This window comes from Lepidochelys kempii, chromosome 4 (assembly GCF_965140265.1).
Source record: "Lepidochelys kempii isolate rLepKem1 chromosome 4, rLepKem1.hap2, whole genome shotgun sequence".
Taxonomy (NCBI): domain Eukaryota; kingdom Metazoa; phylum Chordata; order Testudines; family Cheloniidae; genus Lepidochelys; species Lepidochelys kempii.
Window position 1 is genome coordinate 121,829,311 of NC_133259.1, and position 18,074 is coordinate 121,847,384.

General features: G+C 41.8%; 1 protein-coding gene and 1 long non-coding RNA gene across 2 annotated transcripts in view; both read right to left on the reverse strand.

Annotated features, from left to right (window-relative positions):
• The window catches only part of RNF4 (ring finger protein 4), a 39,683-nt gene that overhangs the window by 6,502 nt on the left and 15,107 nt on the right, over positions 1 to 18,074 (reverse strand). Inside the window, exons 4-7 of the mRNA XM_073342718.1 lie at positions 17,689 to 17,809; positions 14,905 to 14,984; positions 13,197 to 13,206; positions 7,123 to 7,288 (exon numbers count right to left, since the gene is read on the reverse strand). Of these exons, the coding sequence (XP_073198819.1) occupies positions 7,123 to 7,288; positions 13,197 to 13,206; positions 14,905 to 14,984; positions 17,689 to 17,809 (377 nt within the window). The remainder of the gene's footprint in view (positions 1 to 7,122; positions 7,289 to 13,196; positions 13,207 to 14,904; positions 14,985 to 17,688; positions 17,810 to 18,074) is intronic.
• On the reverse strand, positions 1,756 to 6,823 carry LOC140910812 (uncharacterized). The gene is made up of 2 exons (XR_012158746.1): positions 6,743 to 6,823; positions 1,756 to 3,493 (listed from the first exon to the last, which is right to left on the reverse strand). It is a non-coding gene; the product is annotated as an uncharacterized lncRNA (long non-coding RNA).

Genomic DNA, 18,074 nt, shown 5'->3' on the forward strand with positions numbered 1-18,074 from the left:
TTTGAAAAAAGCCTCCAAGGGCATGATGGACAGAAACTATAGCAGGGACCTGCAGCAATGCCGCATGAAAATTAAGGAGCTCAGGCAAGCCTACCAAAACAGCAAATGGCCACTCCGGGTCAAAGCCCCAAACATGCCGCTTCTATGATGAGCTGCATGCAATTCTAGGGAATGCCCCTACCACTACCCCACCCCTGTCCGTGGACACCTACAGAGGGGGAGTCTCACACAACAGGGATGAAGATTTGGGGGATAAGGAAGATGAGGAGAACGCACAACAGGCAAGCAGAGAAACCGTTCTCCCCGACAGCCAGGAACTGTTTATCACCTTGGAGCCAATACACTCCCATGGTGGGCTCCCGGACCATGAAGCCAGAGAAGGCACCTCTGGTGAGTGTACCTTTGTAAATATAATACGTGGTTTAAAAGCAAGCGTGTTTAATTATTAATTTGCTCTGAAGACTTGGGATGCATTCATGGCCAGTACAGTACAGCTACTGGAAAAGTCTGTTAACGTGTCTGGGGATGGAGTGGGAATCCTCCAGGGACATTATTAAGGGGACATTCAGAGGTGGCCGTTCCTGCTGGGCTGTTTGCCTGTGGCTGAAAAGAAATCATCCCCGCTTTTAGCCACGTGGTTGGGGCGGGGCCTATTCACTCTGAGCTGTTTGCGTTTGGCTGGCGGTAGGAGGAGGGGTGAATGGATCATCCCAGAGAATTGGGGGAACGGGTTAGTTGGGTTTGTGCTGCACGTTAACCCGAAAACTGCAGCCACTCCTTTTAAATGGCCAACCCACCAGGTGCTTGGTATGGGAAAGGAGGGCGCTGCTATTTGAAACCATTCCCACATGTTATGAAGGTTGAAGAAGCCGAAAGACTGTGGCTTACCATGGCTGCCTACAAGCTGAATTCTGTTGCCCGGCCCTGTGTGTATGATCTCTCACACCAAACCGTCAGGCCCTCAATATAAGAGGAAAGATGCGACCTTGTACTGAAAGCACATGTGCTGTGTAATGTTAACAGCTTGGTTCACCGTGAAAGAGTCTACCCATTGTTCTCTAAAAATGTGTCTCTTTAAATACTACTCTCCCTTTTTTTCCCCTCCTACAGCTGCAAATGTTTCAACGCTCCCCCTATCATCTCCGTCCCAGAGGCTAGCGCAGATCAGAATGTGAAAAAAAAACGCTCTCACAATGAAATGTTCTCTGATCTCATGCAGTCCTCCTGCACTGAAAGAGCTCAGCAGAATGCGTGGAGGCAAACAATGGCAGAGTCCAGGAAAGCAGAAAATGAACACGAGGACAGAAAGGACAAGCAAGATGAGAGGTTGCGGGAGCAAGAGTAGAGATGGCGGCAGCGTGACGACAGGAGGCAGGATGCAATGCTGAGGCTACTGGGGGATCAAACTGATATGCTCCAGCATCTGGTGGAGCTGCAGAAAAGGCATCAGGAGCGCAGACCACCGCTACAGCCCATGTAACTGCCTGTCCTCCTCCCCAAGTTCCATAACCTCCTCACCCAGACGCCCAAGAACGTGTGTGTGTGTGTGTGTGTGTCCGGGCACCCAATCACTCCACCCAGAGGGCTGCAACAGAAGGCTGGCATTCAATAAGTTTTGAAGTGCAGTGTGGCTTTGTCCTTTCCTCCTCCTCTCATCCACCACCCCACCCAGCGCTTCCCTCCTCCCCCACCCCTCCCGGGCTACCTTGGCAGTTATCCCCCTATTTGTGTGATGAATTAATAAAGAATGCAGGATTTTGAAACAATGACTTTATTGCCTCTGCAAGCAGTGATCAAAGGGGGGAGGGCGGTTGGATTACAGGGAAGTAGAGTGAACCAAGGGGGCGGGTTTTCATCAAGGAGAAACAAACAGAATTGCAACACCGTAGCCTGGCCAGTCATGAAACTGGTTTTCAAAGCTTCTCTGATGTGCAGTGCGCCTTGCTGTGCCCTTCTAATCACCCTGGTGTCTGGCTGCATATAATCAGCGGCCTGGTGATTTGCCTCAACCTCCCACCCCGCCATAAACGTCTCCCCCTTACTCTCACAGATATTGTGAAAAGCACACAGCAAGCAGCAATAACAATGGGAATATTGGTTTTGCTGAGATCTGAGTCAGTAAACTGCGCCAGAGCGCTTTTAAATGTCCAAACGCACATTCTACCGCCATTCTGCACTTGCTCAGCCTAGAGTTGAACAGCTCCTGATTACTGTCCAGGCTGCCTGTGTATGGCTTCATGAGCCATGGCCTTAAGGGGTAGGCTGGGTCCCCAAGGATAACTATAGGCATTTCAACATCCCCAACAGTAATTTTCTGGTCTGGGAAGTAAGTCCCTTCCTGCAGCTGTTCAAACAAATCAGAGTTCCTGAAGATGCGACCATCATGTCCCTTTCCTGGCCATCCCACGTTGATGTCGGTGAAACGTCCCTTGTGATCCACTGTGCTTGTAGCACTATTGAAAAGTACCCCTTGTGGTTTACGTACTGGCTGCCAAGGTGGTCCGGTCCCAAGATAGGAATATGCATTCCGTCTATCACTCCACCACAGTTAGGGAATCTCATTGCACCAAAGCCATCCACTATGACCTGCACATTTCCCAGAGTCACTATCCTTGATAGCAGCAGCTCAGTGATTGCGTTGGCTACTTGGATCACAACAGCCCCCACAGTAGATTTGCCCACTCCAAATTGATTTCCAACTGACCGGTAGCTGTCTGGCATTGCAAGCTTCCACAGGGCTATCGCCACTCGCTTGTGAACTGTGAGGGCTGCTCTCATCTTGGTATTCTTGCGCTTCAGGGCAGGGGAAAGCAAGTCACAAAGTTCCATGAAAGTGCCCTTATGCATGCAAAAGTTTCGCAGCCACTGGGAATCGTCCCAGACCTGCAACACTATATGATCCCACCAGTCTGTGCTTGTTTCCTGGGCCCAGAATCAGCATTCCATGGCATGAGCCTGCCCCATTGTCACCAGGATGTCCAAATTGCCAGGGATCGTACTTTGAGAGATGTCTGTGTCCATGTCCTCATCACTCTCATCACCACGCTGCCGTCACCTCCTCACCTGCTTTTGCAGGTTCTGCACATACTGCAGGATAATGTATGAGGTGTTTACAATGCTCATAACTGCTGTGGTGATCTGAGCGGGCTCCAGGCCTGCCGTGGTATGGGCGTCTGCAGGAGAGCAGAGTTGCAGTGGAAGCGGTGGCTGACGACAGATGCCACGAGAATAGATATTTATAGAGAACGAAGAGAGGACCTCAGAGGCGGAATCATGAGAGCAGGAGAGCAGAGTTGCAGCGGAAGTAGTGGATGACGACGGTTAGCACCATGCACATTTCCCGAGGAAGAACACATGTACTTCGGAGCCCATGACAGACAACATGGAGAAATTCGCTATTGAGACAATAGCAGCAGAGCAGAGTTGCAGTGGAAGAGGTGGATGACGACGGTTAGCAATCCTACTGCACCGTCTGCTGAAAGCAGTATGGCGTCTGCATGGAAAAAAGGCGCAAAATGATTGCTTTCATGGAGGGAGGGGCGACTGACGACATGTACCCAAAACCACCCGTGACAATGTTTTTGCCCCATCAGGCACTGGGAGCTTAACCCAGAATTCCAATGGGCGGTGGAGACTGCGGGAACTGTGGGACAGCTATCCACAGTGCACCGTTCCATAAGTCGATGCTAGCCACGGTAGTGAGGATGCACTCCACCAACTTAATGCGCTTAGTGTGGACATACGCAATTGACTGTATAAAGTCGATTTCTAAAAATCGACTTCTATAATATTGACCTTATTTTGTAGTGTAGACATACCCTTAGACACAAGATGGTCAGTTCTCAAGTAAGCCATATTATTGTCTTGCATAGGAGATTTTTAAAAAGTGATCCAAAATAAACTGGGAAAACAACTTAAAATAAAAGATGGACAATTTCTGATTAACACCAACATTCTGTCCTAGGAAAGGATTCCCCACTATGCTACTGACCCCTGTACATTGCTACAGCAGTTCACAGGGCTTTAAAAGTGCCATAACTGTCTTGGGATGGGAGGGAATTGTCCAGGCACAGGCACTACCTACAACAGCCACAGGCTGCCCTATTCAGCCTCCCAGCAAGTCCCAGAAAAGGGGCTATGGCAGGGGCAGAAAGAGGAATGGCCAGGATGGGGTGATGGAGTTCCCAGGGCAAAAGAAGTACGCTGCACCTTTTGTGAGTTCTTCTCATCACAATTCATCTTGCTTTATATATGGAAGTCCTCAGCCACCGAAGTGTATATGGCTATAAACTACCTGAGAGGTAGGTAGAATAGCGGATTTGTACATTAGCATTTAAACTCTGACTCAAGACAAAGGTAGTTTCATGGTCTTATTCCATTAAACAATGCTCAAGCTATCTACTATCCCAAATAATGTAAACTCGTGCAGTTGTCTGGTGACCAACTGATTCCAGTAGTTGGGGGAGCCAGATTTGTAGGTCAGAAGTGATATTTTGGCATTTTTATAAGTTTGCCCAATGGTTACTTGCAGCCATTGTAGTTTCCCCCATGATTTAGTGAGCACTGAATTCACATCACACGCAAAGCTACATGCTGATCCTCAAAGTTTGAATCACTTCATTGGCAGTGTTCAGACATATCTAACACTATCATTCTCTTCAGCATTAATTTGAGGGGGCTGCCCAATCAGTTTCCTGCCTAAAAATTGTACCACTTCAGGAGCTCAGACCTGTTATGTCTTGCCTGATCTATTGCCTTCAAACAGAGTTTTTAGACCTCAAGATATTTTATGCCGCTTTTCAGCCCCTGACCTACAGCTTCCACCTGCTGATCTCTGTGCCAGAGAAGAAATGTTAAAAGCAGTAATATGCAGATTTATATAGGTGAGGGGAAAGAAAAATGTGTAATACAGAATTAAAGACTGCACTATCCTACCTGGCAGGTTTAGTGAAGGGTGCTCTCAGAGAAAAAAGTTGAAATGTTTTCCCAAAAAAGTAGTTTTCAAAGTCAGAGCACTAATAAGGGATCCCTAAAAAGAGAGGTCACATGGAGATGGCTAGCTAGCTCACTTATAAAAAAAACAAATATTAAATGTATCTCTATAGGTTTTAAATCTAAAACTATCAGGGGAAGACAAGAGAGGGCTGCTTAATCTTGAAGTCATCAGCACCCTCATTCTCCTCTCATCCCCTTCTTTTGGGAATCAGTGGGCATTAGTTCTTGAAGGGCCCAAAAATTAAAAAGCTCTGCAGGATGAAGGATCCTTTTTGCATTTGTGGACATTGAAAGAAAGATTTATTTTCAAATAATATGGAAAGCCTGTGATACTGTAATTATATTTCTATGATACACTGAAGTTTTTATTATAATCTTGGCATATTCTAATCAAAGAAAGGAGGAAAATGAGAACAGCTAAAGTCTATTTTATTAATTATTGCACATTAGCTTAATTCAGCAATTCAAATTGGGATTCTGATGGTAGACAGATGACTAGATTCAGTCTCAGGGCTGTAATGACATTAAATGATTCTAGTGATAAACTCTATGTGTACCCTTTAAGCACATATTCCTTGTTTTACCCCAAGGTAAATGTATATGAATTATGCTTGTACCTGGGTATTTAAAGAACTAGCTGAAGCAATCTCATGGAGGATGGGTGAGGTCCCAGAAGGTGGGGGAGGGAGGGAAGAAAAAATATATATATATATATATAAAATAAATTCTAAGATAGATACTATAAGAGGACCTGCAGAGTTATAGCCCAGTCAGCCTAACCTCGATATCTGGAAAGATACTGGAACAAATTAAACAATCAATTTATAAACACCCGACGGATAACAGGGTTATAAGAATTAGCCAGCATGGATTTGTCAAGAACAAATCATACCAAACCAACCTATTTTCCTTCTTTGGCAGGTCTAGTGGATATGAGGAAGCAGTTTAAGTGATACATCTTGAGTTTAGTAAGGCTTTTGATACAGTCCCAACATGACATTCTCATAATCAAACTAGAGAAATGTGACCTAGATGAAATTATGGTGGGTGCATAACTGGTTGAAAGACCATACTCAGAGTAGTTATCTATGGTTTGCTTTTAGCAATGTCAGACTAGGTGTGTGTATCTACTGGGGTTCTGGAGGGGTCAGTCCCGAGTTCAGTACTATTCAATATTTTCATTAATGACTTGGATAATGGAGTAGAGAGTATACTTATAACATTGCGGATGATGCCAAGCTGGGAGGGGTTGCAAACGCTTGGGAGAATAGGATTAGCAGGAAAAGTGACCATGACAAATTGGACAATTAGTCTGAAATCAACATAATGAAATTCAATAAAGATAAGTAACAAATACAACAATTAAGAAGGAAAAATCAAATGCACAGCTACAAAATGGAGAATAACTGGCTACACAGTAGTACTGCAGAAAAGATCTGGGGGTTATAGTGGATTACAAATTGAATGAGCCAACAATGTGATGCAGTTGAAAAAAGGCTAATATTTTGGGTTGTATTAACAGAACTGTTCTATGTAAGACATGGGAGGCAACTGTCCCACTCTACTTAGCACAGCTGAGGCCTAAAATGGGAGTACTGTATCTAGTTTTGGCTGCCACACTTGACAAAGATGAGCAGAAATTGGAAAGAGTTCAGAGGAGAGCTGTAAAAGGCATAAAAGGTTTAGAAGAAAAATCGTGGTGGGTATTTTTACTTCCCGTAGGACATCAGTGAAAATAGTTACCTACCTCACTGTGGTCCTTGAGCTTTGTATGAAAGAACAATGCTGTAAGTTACAATTTGTGGCTTTTGATTAGCATTTCCTCTTGCCACTTCTCTAAATTGTGTCTTCAGTTGACTTGTAATCCAAAAAAATAAGCCAGGTATCATTGTCTCCATATTTAAATATATTATTCCATTTTTTCCCCTATTTCAATAGCAGCTTTAATATTCCCATTCTCTCATAAATGAGAAGATATGAAACTTTAGAATAGGTTAACAGTGTCAAAAAGGAGACTAAGCCACATACAGGATGCCACCACACTACTCTTTTTCAGTATGACAAGTTTTTTGATTTTTTTACATATTACATTTTATATGTCCACAGGAAGTTGCATAGGGTACATACCTTGAACTTGCAGTTTCATCCTCCAGTGTTTCTAAATCTCCAGACACCTTGTTTGTTACGTATACATCATTATCTCTTGATTCATCTTCATCATCACTACTTAATACACAGCTGTCAGATTGCCGTTGGCTTCTTAACCCTAGATTTCTCCGTTGACGTTGATTCTCTACAATTTAATTTTGTTAAATTAGGTGTATTTCCAGGATTTATAACGTTATTTCTCCAATGCATTAAATAAGCACTGTTATAGGACTATTTAAATGGACAAATCTGTATTTAGTTTAACTATTTAAAAACAAGTTTACTTGTGAAACTTAATACTTCCAGCTACCCCAAAAAATACAGAATTGTATACTAAAACAGAATTTAGTCTGCTAATTTGCTCTTATTCCCAGAAGAACAGATATGGATCTTAGGCCTTTTCTACATGGGTAGATTTACCTTCACAATTATGCTACCACTGTAGTTATATTAATGTATTATGCAGCTAAATTTCCCCATATAGACAAGTCCTTAGATTTGGCATCCTGTCACACATCTGAGAAGGAGGCTGCATTAAGCAGTTATTGTAAATAAATTAAAGTCTTCTTGGGGAAGAGGCAGGGGCTAACTTTACAACTAGCACAGCAAAAGTAAGGGATAAGCAATAAGAGAGCTTGGATAGCAGCATGCAGGTGGCTTTTTTAAAAACAGCATAACAAATTAGGAGTGGATGATAACCTTGCGGATTATATAAACTGCCTAAATCCAGGCTATTGGCTCCAATATTAAGTTGCAGCTCTTAAGGATTATCCATATGCACCACAGAGCCTTATTCATGTTACAGGGTTTTTAAGATATATTACAGATTTTGCTGGTAGCACTGTTACCTAATGCTTTCCTTTATAGATCTTATTTTCAGTTGTTTATATTGCCAAACTAATCATTTGGGCTGAATTTTCCCATTCCATGCGTCTGATTCTGGACGAATATTTTAGAAAATTTCAGCAAAACAGTTTGACTATTTCTGAAAACAGGTTAGGGAACACAACCTTGAAGATTAAAAAAAACTGTACACAGCTTCACTGAGAAACTCTATTGCCTTCATGCTTTGGAGTAGAGTATTGACATTTCACTGTGGGAGGGCGTGTGTGTGTGTGTGTGCGCGCGTTTGGTCACTGGTGTCACCAGTTTGGCTTTTGCCAGCTCAATGAAAAATACACCCAAGTTTGTCCAATTTATAAATTTCTGAAAAAAAGTCTGTTTGCACATGCTTAGCAGAAGCTTGTTAGAGTTGGTACCGGAACTCTCAGGAGATTCCATTTAAACTGACCATACTTCATGACTAAGGCTATGAGTTTGTCACGAATTCCATGACCTCCGTGACTTCTGCAGCGGCAGGTGCAGCTGGCCCAGGGACCACCTGAGCAGCTCAGGCAGCCCCTGGGCCAGCCACACCAGCTGCTACTGGGGCAGTCTCAGGCCACCATGCCCTCCACCCCTAGCAGCAGCAGGAGTTCGGATGTGTGAGGGGGCTCAGGAGTGGGGGTTGGGGCATGGGAAGGGGTGAGGGCTCTGGGCAGCACTTACCTTGGACGGCTCCCCGGAAGTGGCAACATGTCGCTCCCTCAGCTCCTAGCTCCGCACGCTGCCTCCACCCACAGGCACCGCCCCCGTGGTTCCCGGCCAATGGGAGCTGCAGAGCCGACACTTGGGGAAGGGGCAGTGCGCAGAGCTGAGGGAGGGACATGCTGCTGCTTCTGGGGAGCTGTGAGGAGCCACGTAGGGAGTCTGCAAGCCCCATCAATCCCCATAAACTCCAAGCAGGGGGTCCTGCCCACTCCCCAATAAACACCCGCAGCACTCCCTGGGTCCCCCCACCCCGAGCACCCATACAACACCCTAGACCACCCCTCTTCCCCCAATATTTATTCAGGAGTATATAGTACAAGTCATGGACAGGTCACGGGCCATGAATTTTTGTTTACTGCCCATGACCTCTCCATGACTTTTACTAAAGATACCCGTGACTAAAAATAACCTTCTTCATGACCACACAGCTCCAATGTGCTGACTGAACTTCCCATAAGCCATCGGCAGTTATCTCAAATTGCAGAATTCTGTACTGTGGATCTAAAGGGTCCTATCCTGTTAATGATGCAGTTAGGGACCATAATGGTCCCCAAAAAATGGAATTTTCTTGTTTGCCTTTTTTAAAATTTAGAAAATGACATAAAAACACGTCAAAAGAATGACAATGTTACAAAGTCAAGTGCTCAATAGTTCGGAAATGCCAGAATAAAGGTATAACCTTAATTCTGTCCCCTTCTGTACTCACATTATGATACAGTCTTTATTATGATTCCATGCTTTTTCCATAGGATGTCTGCCTCAATCAGTGCACAGGAAAGACTGTGCTCACTGAATAAGCAGCTATTCAATATTTATTTTTACATGCATCGTAACATCTTATTTATGACACCCCCTTTATATCTTGCCCTACATACAAAATGCTAAGTTTCATCATGGTCTTTTTCCATGACGCTCATCACAGTAGTATTGGTGTATGTCTCAAATGTTAAATGAATTTGTCTTCACCAAATCCTGGTGAGATAAGATGGTATTATTGGCCTTATTTACCAGGAACTAAGGCAAACAGAAATTAAAGTCAAGAGCATCCACTAATTTTGGATAAGAACAGCCATACTGGGTCAGACAAAAGGTCCATCTAGCCCAGTACCCTGTCTTCCGACAGTGGCCAATGCCAGGGTCCCCAGAGAGAATGAAAAGAACAGGTATTCAAGTGATCCTTCCCCTGTTGCCCATTCTCAGCTTCTGGCAAACAGAGGCTAGGGAAATTATCCCTGCCAATCCTGGCTAATAGCCATTGATGGATCTATCCTCCAAGAATGTATCTAGTTCTTTTTTGAACCCTGTTACAGTCTTGGCTTTAACAATGTCCTCTGGAAAGGAGTTCCACAGGTTGACTGTGTGTTGTGTGAAAAAAATACTTCCTTTTGTTTGTTTTAAACCTGCTGCCTATTAATTTCATGTGGTAACCCCTAGTTCTTGTGTTAGGAGAAGGAGTAAATAACACTTCCTTATTTACTTTCTCTACACCAGTCATATTTTTATAGATCTCTATCATATCCCCCCTTAGTCGTCTCTTTTCCAAATAGAAAAGTCCCAGTCTTATTAATCTCTCCTTCATATGACAGCAGTTCCATTCCCCTAATAATTTTTGTTGCTCTTTTCTGAACCTTTTCCAATTTATCTTTTTTGAGATGGGGCGACCACATTGGCACGGAGTATTCAAGATGTGGGCGTACTATGGATTTATATAGAGGCAATATGATACTTTGTCTTATTATCTATCCCTTTCTTAATGATTCCCAACATTGCGTTCAGTTTTTTGAATGCCACTGCACATTGAGTGGATGTTTTCAGAGAACTATCCACAATGACTCCAAGATCTCTTTCTTGAGTGGTAACAGCTAATTTAGACCCCATCATTTTATATGTATAGTTGGGATTATGTTTTCCAATGTGCACTACTTTGCATTTATCAACATTGAATTTCATCTGTCATTTGGTTGCCCAGTCACCCAGTTCTGAGAGATTCTTTTGTAGCTCTTTGCAGTCTGCCCGGGACTTAACTATCTTGAGTAGTTTTGTATCATGTGCAAATTTTGCCACCTCACTGTTTACCCCTTTTTCCAAATCATTTAGGAATATGTTGAAAAGGACTGGGCCCAGTACAAACCCCTGAGGGACACCACTATTTACCTCTCTCCAGTCTGAAAACTGACCATTTATTCCTACCCTTTGTTTCTTATCTGTTAACCAGTTACCAATCCATGAAAGGACCTTCCCTCTTATCCCATGACTGCTTACTTTGCTTCAGAGCCTTGGAAAGGCTTTCTGAAAATCCAACTACACTATATCCACTGGATCCCCCTTGTCCACCTTGTTGACCCCCTCAAAGAATTCTAGTAGATTGGTGAGGCATGATTTCCCTTTACAAAAACCATGTTGACTCTTCGCCAACAAATTATGTTCATCTAACAATACTGTTCTTTACTATAGTTTCAACCAGTTTGCCTGGTACTGAAGTCAGGTTTACCATCCTGTAATTGCCAGGATCACCTCTAGAGCTCTTTTTAAAAATTGGCATCACATTAGCTATTCTCCAGTCATTTAGTACAGAAGCTGATTTAAATGACATGCTACAGACTATAGTTAGGAGTCCTGCAATTTCACATTTGAGTTCCTTCAGAACCCTATGGTGAATACCATCTGGTCCTAGTGACTTATTACTGTTTAATTGATCAATTTGTTCTAAAACTTTCTCTAATGACATCTCAATCTGGGATAGGTCCTCAGATTTGTCACCTAAAAAGAATGGCTCAGGTTTGGGAATCTCCCTCACCTCCTCAACTGTGAAGACCAAAGCAAAGAATTCATTTAGTTTCTCCACAATGGCCCTATCATCCTTGAGTGATCCTTTAGCATGTCAATCGTCAAGTGGCCCCACTGGCTGTTTAGCAGGCTTCCTGTTCTTATGTACTTAAAATTTTTTTTGAGATTACTTTTTGAGTCTTTGGTTAGCTATTCTTCTAACTGTTTTTTGGCCTTCCTAATTATATTTTTACACTTCATTTGCCAAAGTTTACATGCCTTTCTATTTTCCTCACTAGCTTTTAAATTCCACTTTTTAAAAGGATGTCTTTTTGCCTCTCACTGCTTCTCTTACTTTGTTGATTAGCAATGGTGGCTCTTTTTTGGTTCTCTTACTATGTTTTTTAATTTGGGGCATACATTTAAGTGGAGCCTCTATTATGGTGTCTTTAAAAAGTTTCCATGCAGCTTGCAGGGATATTACTTTTGATGCTGTACCTTTTAATTTCTGTTTCACTAATCTCATTGGTAGGATGCCCAACTTGAGACCCAAGGACCTGATTTTTCACACTATTCAGCATTTTATAGCACTGGGTATATTCAGAATAGAGGTTCCACTGACTTCAGTTGCAGCTGAGAGTGTTCAGCACATCCAGGAGTCAGGCCTCAACTATCACAGGTTGGGCACTTAGAAAATGAGCACACTATTAATGGCCACCTTTGTAAAATTTGGTTTAAGTAAATTCCACAGAATCAGATAAAGGTGGAATAGAATCAAATACTCCAGGGCAGCATTCAGTGCCATAGATCACGAGATTATCCTCTCTCCCTGGAGTCTTCTGCCTCATTCACTACATACATTTCAATTTCTGAAAGGCAAGAGGCAAAGGTCCAACAGACAACAGCATAATTTACCACTTAACCTTGATTCATTCCTGTGCATCATCATTCAGTGCACTGAATGAGACAGAGGTTCTGTGGAAAATGTATAATCTGATCAGGTAACTGAAAACTATCATACCTATGAACAAGGGGAGTGAAGAAAGATTGCACGGACAACTGTACTTTTGGCATTTCCTGACTTTGCAAACTTAATGTTCTTTTAAGTTTTGTGTCTGTAATATATGGAGTATTGAAATGAGCATTTCTCTATAAAGACTTTAGTAGAAAGCCGTAGTAGTGTCCCACCACATGTACATATGCCAGGGGACTGTGAAGTCCAATTGGAGGGAGCATTTGAGATTTTGGCCAAGTTATTGCAGACCAACAAATTATTATATCTTCAAGTTTATTCTATTTTCCCAAACTATATCCACTACCATGTGTGGTAAAAGTGTTGAGAATTGTATCAAGGGACAATAACAACATTGGGATTATTTCGTGAGATAAGTGCTGATACAGCACATTAAATCTTCAGGCTTTGTATTAAACTAGTAGTATAAACCCTGGGAGTGTTTCCTTAGCATGAGTACGTTGAATACCAGTAATTAAAAACAATACATTTGATTTGGTTTCACTGACTAATTTAGTTTGACAATATAAGCAATATATGCCTGAAGACAAACAAGTGAGACAATTTTAAAGGGAGGCTGGTGGAAAGCGTATTCTAGGTAGCAAGGTGTGCACATACCATACAGCATTACAAAATGGTCACAATTCTGTTATCAGTTGGGAATACATGAAACATGACTACTCACCTTCAACAATCTTGTATTAACAAGAGGGAGAGAAGAGAATAAAAAAACCACAATTAGACTTTGTTGTGCACATATATGCATTATAGACAAACATCTCAAAAGACCATAGCTATGTTCATTCTTATTTGTTTGTAGCTGTATAAGCAGAGCCAGGAGGCATGAGGTAGAGCAATAATCATGTGAATTGCTGGAAACATGTCACCAGCTCTGGAAGTCAAGCTAATGGTGTTGGCCATGCACCCTCATGGAAGATAACGTAAAATCTTGTTGTGACTTAACAGTTCATCACCCGTACTACGGTAACAGATGCAAGCCATCAGTACTGTAGTTTGTTTTAAGTTGCAATTCTCAGTCAATATTAGGATTGAAAGCTCAACAAATTTAGAACCCCTTCAAAAAGGGATTAATTTTCCTCAGACAACTTGTGTGGGATTTTCAGAACTACTTCATTGACCTCACTTTACCACTTACATCAACAGGAGCAGAAATAGGCCAATGCTGAGTACTTTTGAAAATCCCACCCTTGTATCTCGTTCATCCGATAGCATTTTTTTCCTGTGCAGTTTGACTGCATCTACAGTGTACTATAACAAGTTTCTCAGTTTTCCATTAAACCTGAGTGCTGTATCATGAAACATGGTTTCTGTGCAATTGATATTGAATTTTGGGCTTTAAGACTTTTGTTGTAGTAAACTCTTTTTCCATATCTATATAGGTGAGCTTTTGTCTGTCGCATCATACTACAAAAATTATGGTCAATTTAAAAAAAAACAACAAAAAAAAAAAACCCACATAAAGTTCAGCTCATTAGTCCATATTCTGACACCTCAAAAATGGCATATTTTCAAAAGTGATGAGCACCTAGTCAATGCATGTTCACAAGGCAGGACACTTAGGAAGGTGTCAAACTAAGGACCAATGAGCTGAACTTTAGGAATCCATTTTAAAGTTTTGGTCTACCATCTCTTTTCATTATGTCCCCAATTCTTGTCAGACTGACATTCAATATATCCATTTTGTTTGATGCACATATCTTGAAACAATGATAGTAGAAAATCCATTTCAATAAAATATTATTCAACATCTTAAACCCACAATCTTCCACATTTCTTTACTTCAAGCAGGTTACCAATATGCCCTTTCAGAAAGTCCTGACTATCCTCCACAAGTGCCTGACACAGTAGCGAAGCAAGTTTCCTCAAAGCGTTCGATTTAAAGTAACACTGACAGTACTCCATTATCGTTTAGGAACATGCACTGAGGGCGGTCATCATGTACACTATTCAGAACTGTGTGTTCAAGAACAAGAAATGGGCAGTTTTCAGTTATTTAGAACTTTTATTTTTTAATAAAAAGCCTGATATGTTATCATTTAAACACAGATGAAATTTGTGCTTAAAGAGGGACATTACTGACTCTAGTTTGCATTTTTATATGACATTTCACGAAGATACTTTTCAAGGAGTGCACTGGTATAATCCCTGTAAGATGTTCTAGTGTCCAAGGCTGTGGGAGATGCATTATACAAATAATGGCTGCTGGGTTTACCTACACCATCAATGCATTACCTTTATCAGACCATTTTGATAACATAGTCTGGGATATCTAATTGTGGCTTTAGTTGCCTTCCAAGTTCTAACCTCTAAGAAGCACAGCATTAACCTAATTTGACCAGAGTATTTCGGTAAGTGCACCGACAGTTACTTACCACAACAGAATCATTGTGAGTTAGATCAACTACTACAGGTTCAGAAGATTCACATGTGAGATCTACTACTTCTTCACCAGCTTAAAAATACAATGATAAGAGTCAAGATCATGCATGTAGAGCTGTATAGCACCTGCCACTCCACAACAAGAGTCAGGCATGAACCGACAGAATGCTACCATTTACTAAATGCTGATAGTTTGTGTTCCCTCCCCACCCTTCTCCTTTAAGACAGACATTGAACACTTCTCTCAGGCTCTCGACCCTCATTAAAATGCTTGGAGAGTTAATACTACTTTTGCGTGTCTTGATTTGCAGCAACAGAGAAACTGCAGCGGTTGTTCTCCCCCGCCCCCCACGCCGTGCACACACTTCATTTTCTTAAACTTTTTTTGTGTGATAACTTGTGTGAGGCAAGTATCAATAAAACTGGATGTATTACTTTAATACTGTGAAGAGAGGAACACTGTTTCTACAGAAGTTTATTTGGTAATACCCAGGAATTTCCCCATCATCATGCTTTAAATGTTCTGACTTCAGGTATTCCCTTTTATGAAGGCCTGCATGAACCTTCAAATGCACTGTCAAATAAGAGAAGGTGCAATTCTATCACTTTCTAGACACTGCTGCTTACTTTGCCTCAAAAGATCTAACAACGAATCTCTTCCCCCAACATCTCGATTGTCCAGTGGCACTACTGGGTGTTTAGCAGGATTCCTGCTTCTGATGTACTTACACATTTTTTTGCTATTACTTTTTGAGTCCTTGGCTAGCTGTTCCTCAAATTCTTTTTTGGCCTTCCTAATTATATTTTTACACTTCATTTGCCAGAGTTTATGCTCCTTTCTATTTTCCTCACTAGATTTTAACTTCCACTTTTTAAAGGATGCCTTTTTGCCTCTCACGGCTTCTCTTACTTTGGTCTTTAGCTGTAGTGGCTCTTTTTTGGTTCTCTTATGCTTTTTTATTTTTGGGTATACATTTAAGTTGAGCCTCTATTATGGTGTCTAAAAAGTTTCCACACAGCTTGCGGAGATTTCACTTCTGGCGCTGTACCTTTTAATTTCTGTTTAACTAACCTCCTCATTTTTATGTAGTTTCCTTTTTTTAAATTAAATGTGACAGTGTTGGGCTGCTGTGGTGTTTTTCCTGCCACAGGGATGTTAAATTTAATTATATTATGGTCAATAATACCAAGCGGTCCAGCAGTATTCACCTCTTCGACCAGATCCTGTGCTCTACTTAGGACTAAATCAAGAATTGCCTCTCCTCTTGTGGGTTCCAGGACCAGCTGCTCCAAAAAGCAATCATTTAAGGTGTCAAGAAACTTTCTCTCTGCATCCTGTCCTGTGGTGACATGCACTCAATCAATGCAGGGATAGTTGAAATCCCCCATTATTATTGAGTTTTTTATCTTAATAGCCTCTCTAATCTCCCTGAGCATTTCATAGTCACTATCATGATCCTGGTCAGTTGGCCAGTAATATGTCCCTACTGCTATATTCTTATTATTAGAGCATGGAATTACTATCCATAGAGATTCTATGGTACAGTTTGGTTCATTTAAGATTTGTACTTCATTTGATTCTACACTTTCACATGAAGTGCCACTCCCCCACCAGCACGACTTGTTCTGTCCTTCCGATATATTTTGTACCCCTGGTATTACTGTGTCCCAGTGATTATCCTCATGCCACCAAATTTCTGTGATGCCTATTATATCAATATCCTCATTTAATATGAGGCACTCTAGTTTACCCATCTTATTATTTAGACTTCTAGGATTGGTACATAAGCACTTTAAAAACTTGTCACCTTTTAGCTGTCTGCCATTACATGATGTAATTGAATGGGACTTTTTTTTAATTTGACTGTTTCTCATTGATCTACTTGTATTTTATCATTTTCCATCCTTTCCTCCTTACTAGAACATAGAGAATCTCCATTAATAGATCCTCCCCTTAGGGATGTCTCTGTCTGAACCATGTGCTCTTCCGCACATGTTGGTTTTCCGCCAACCCTTAGTTTAAAAACTGCTCTATGACCTTTAGAATTTTAAGTGCCAGCAATCTGGTTCCATTTTGGTTTAGGTGGAGCCCATCTTTCCTGTATAGGCTCCCCCTTTCCCAAAAGTGTCCCCAGTTCCTAATAAGTCTAAACCCCTCCTCCCTACACCATTGTCTCATCTATGCATTGAGAGCCTGCAATTCTGCGTAACTGGCCCTGTGCATGGAACTGGAAGCATCTCAGAGCATGTTACCAAGGAGGCCCTAGACTTCAATCTCTTACCTAGCAGCCTAAATTTGGCCACCAGGACCTCTCTTTGCTATCCTTCCCTATGTCGTGGGTACATTCAGAAGGCTAAGAAAAAGCCTCTACATTTCTAACGCTGTTGTGCTACTTTTTTGAGAAACAAGTTGTCTGAAGGCCTCTATCTTGAAGAGTCCGAGCCTGAATAATAGTAGACCAAATTTCTACCCATCCTCTAAACTGTTTAGGATTAGGAAGTTCGATGGACACCAATATTCTGTACTGGCTATCCTTCAATGAGCATTTCTCCCCCTGCCCCCCTTTAAGAATTGGATTTGGAAGCTTTACTTTGATAAAAGTACATCTGAACAGTGGGAGGCAGGAGCCTGGGGGGGTGGGGAGACAGGGGGGACTGCAGGCAAAGAGGTGGGGAGGGACCACCCCCAAACCCATAATCTGCCTCTGCATGTGAACTGGGCTCCCAACACTCCAGAAGCAAAAAATTTTTTTTTAAATGGAAAAAATAAGGCTTACCGCTTTCTTCAAGTTCTATTGGCTCTGCTTCTGAAGCCATTTCTGTCGCTGAAGCTACCAGTCTGTTTCGTTTCTGAGTTTGCCTAGAATTGATGGCTCCTCCACGACGTTTTCTTTGAGTCTAAGAGAAAAAAGAATATTTGTTTGTTTTTTAAAAGCTAGTATTAATGCAGACCTGATCTTGATAGAATGTTTTTAATTGCTGCTAACTGCATACATGGTTTTGTACAGATTCATTCCAATATCTGAATTGGAAATGCCAAAGTAAAGGCATCACCACAATGATTCTTACCAGTTGGGCCAGGCAGGAAAGGTGCTTTCTGTGATCACTGGTGATCAAGAGGGCTATTTCATGATTACATCAACTGTTAGATTCAAACTGACTT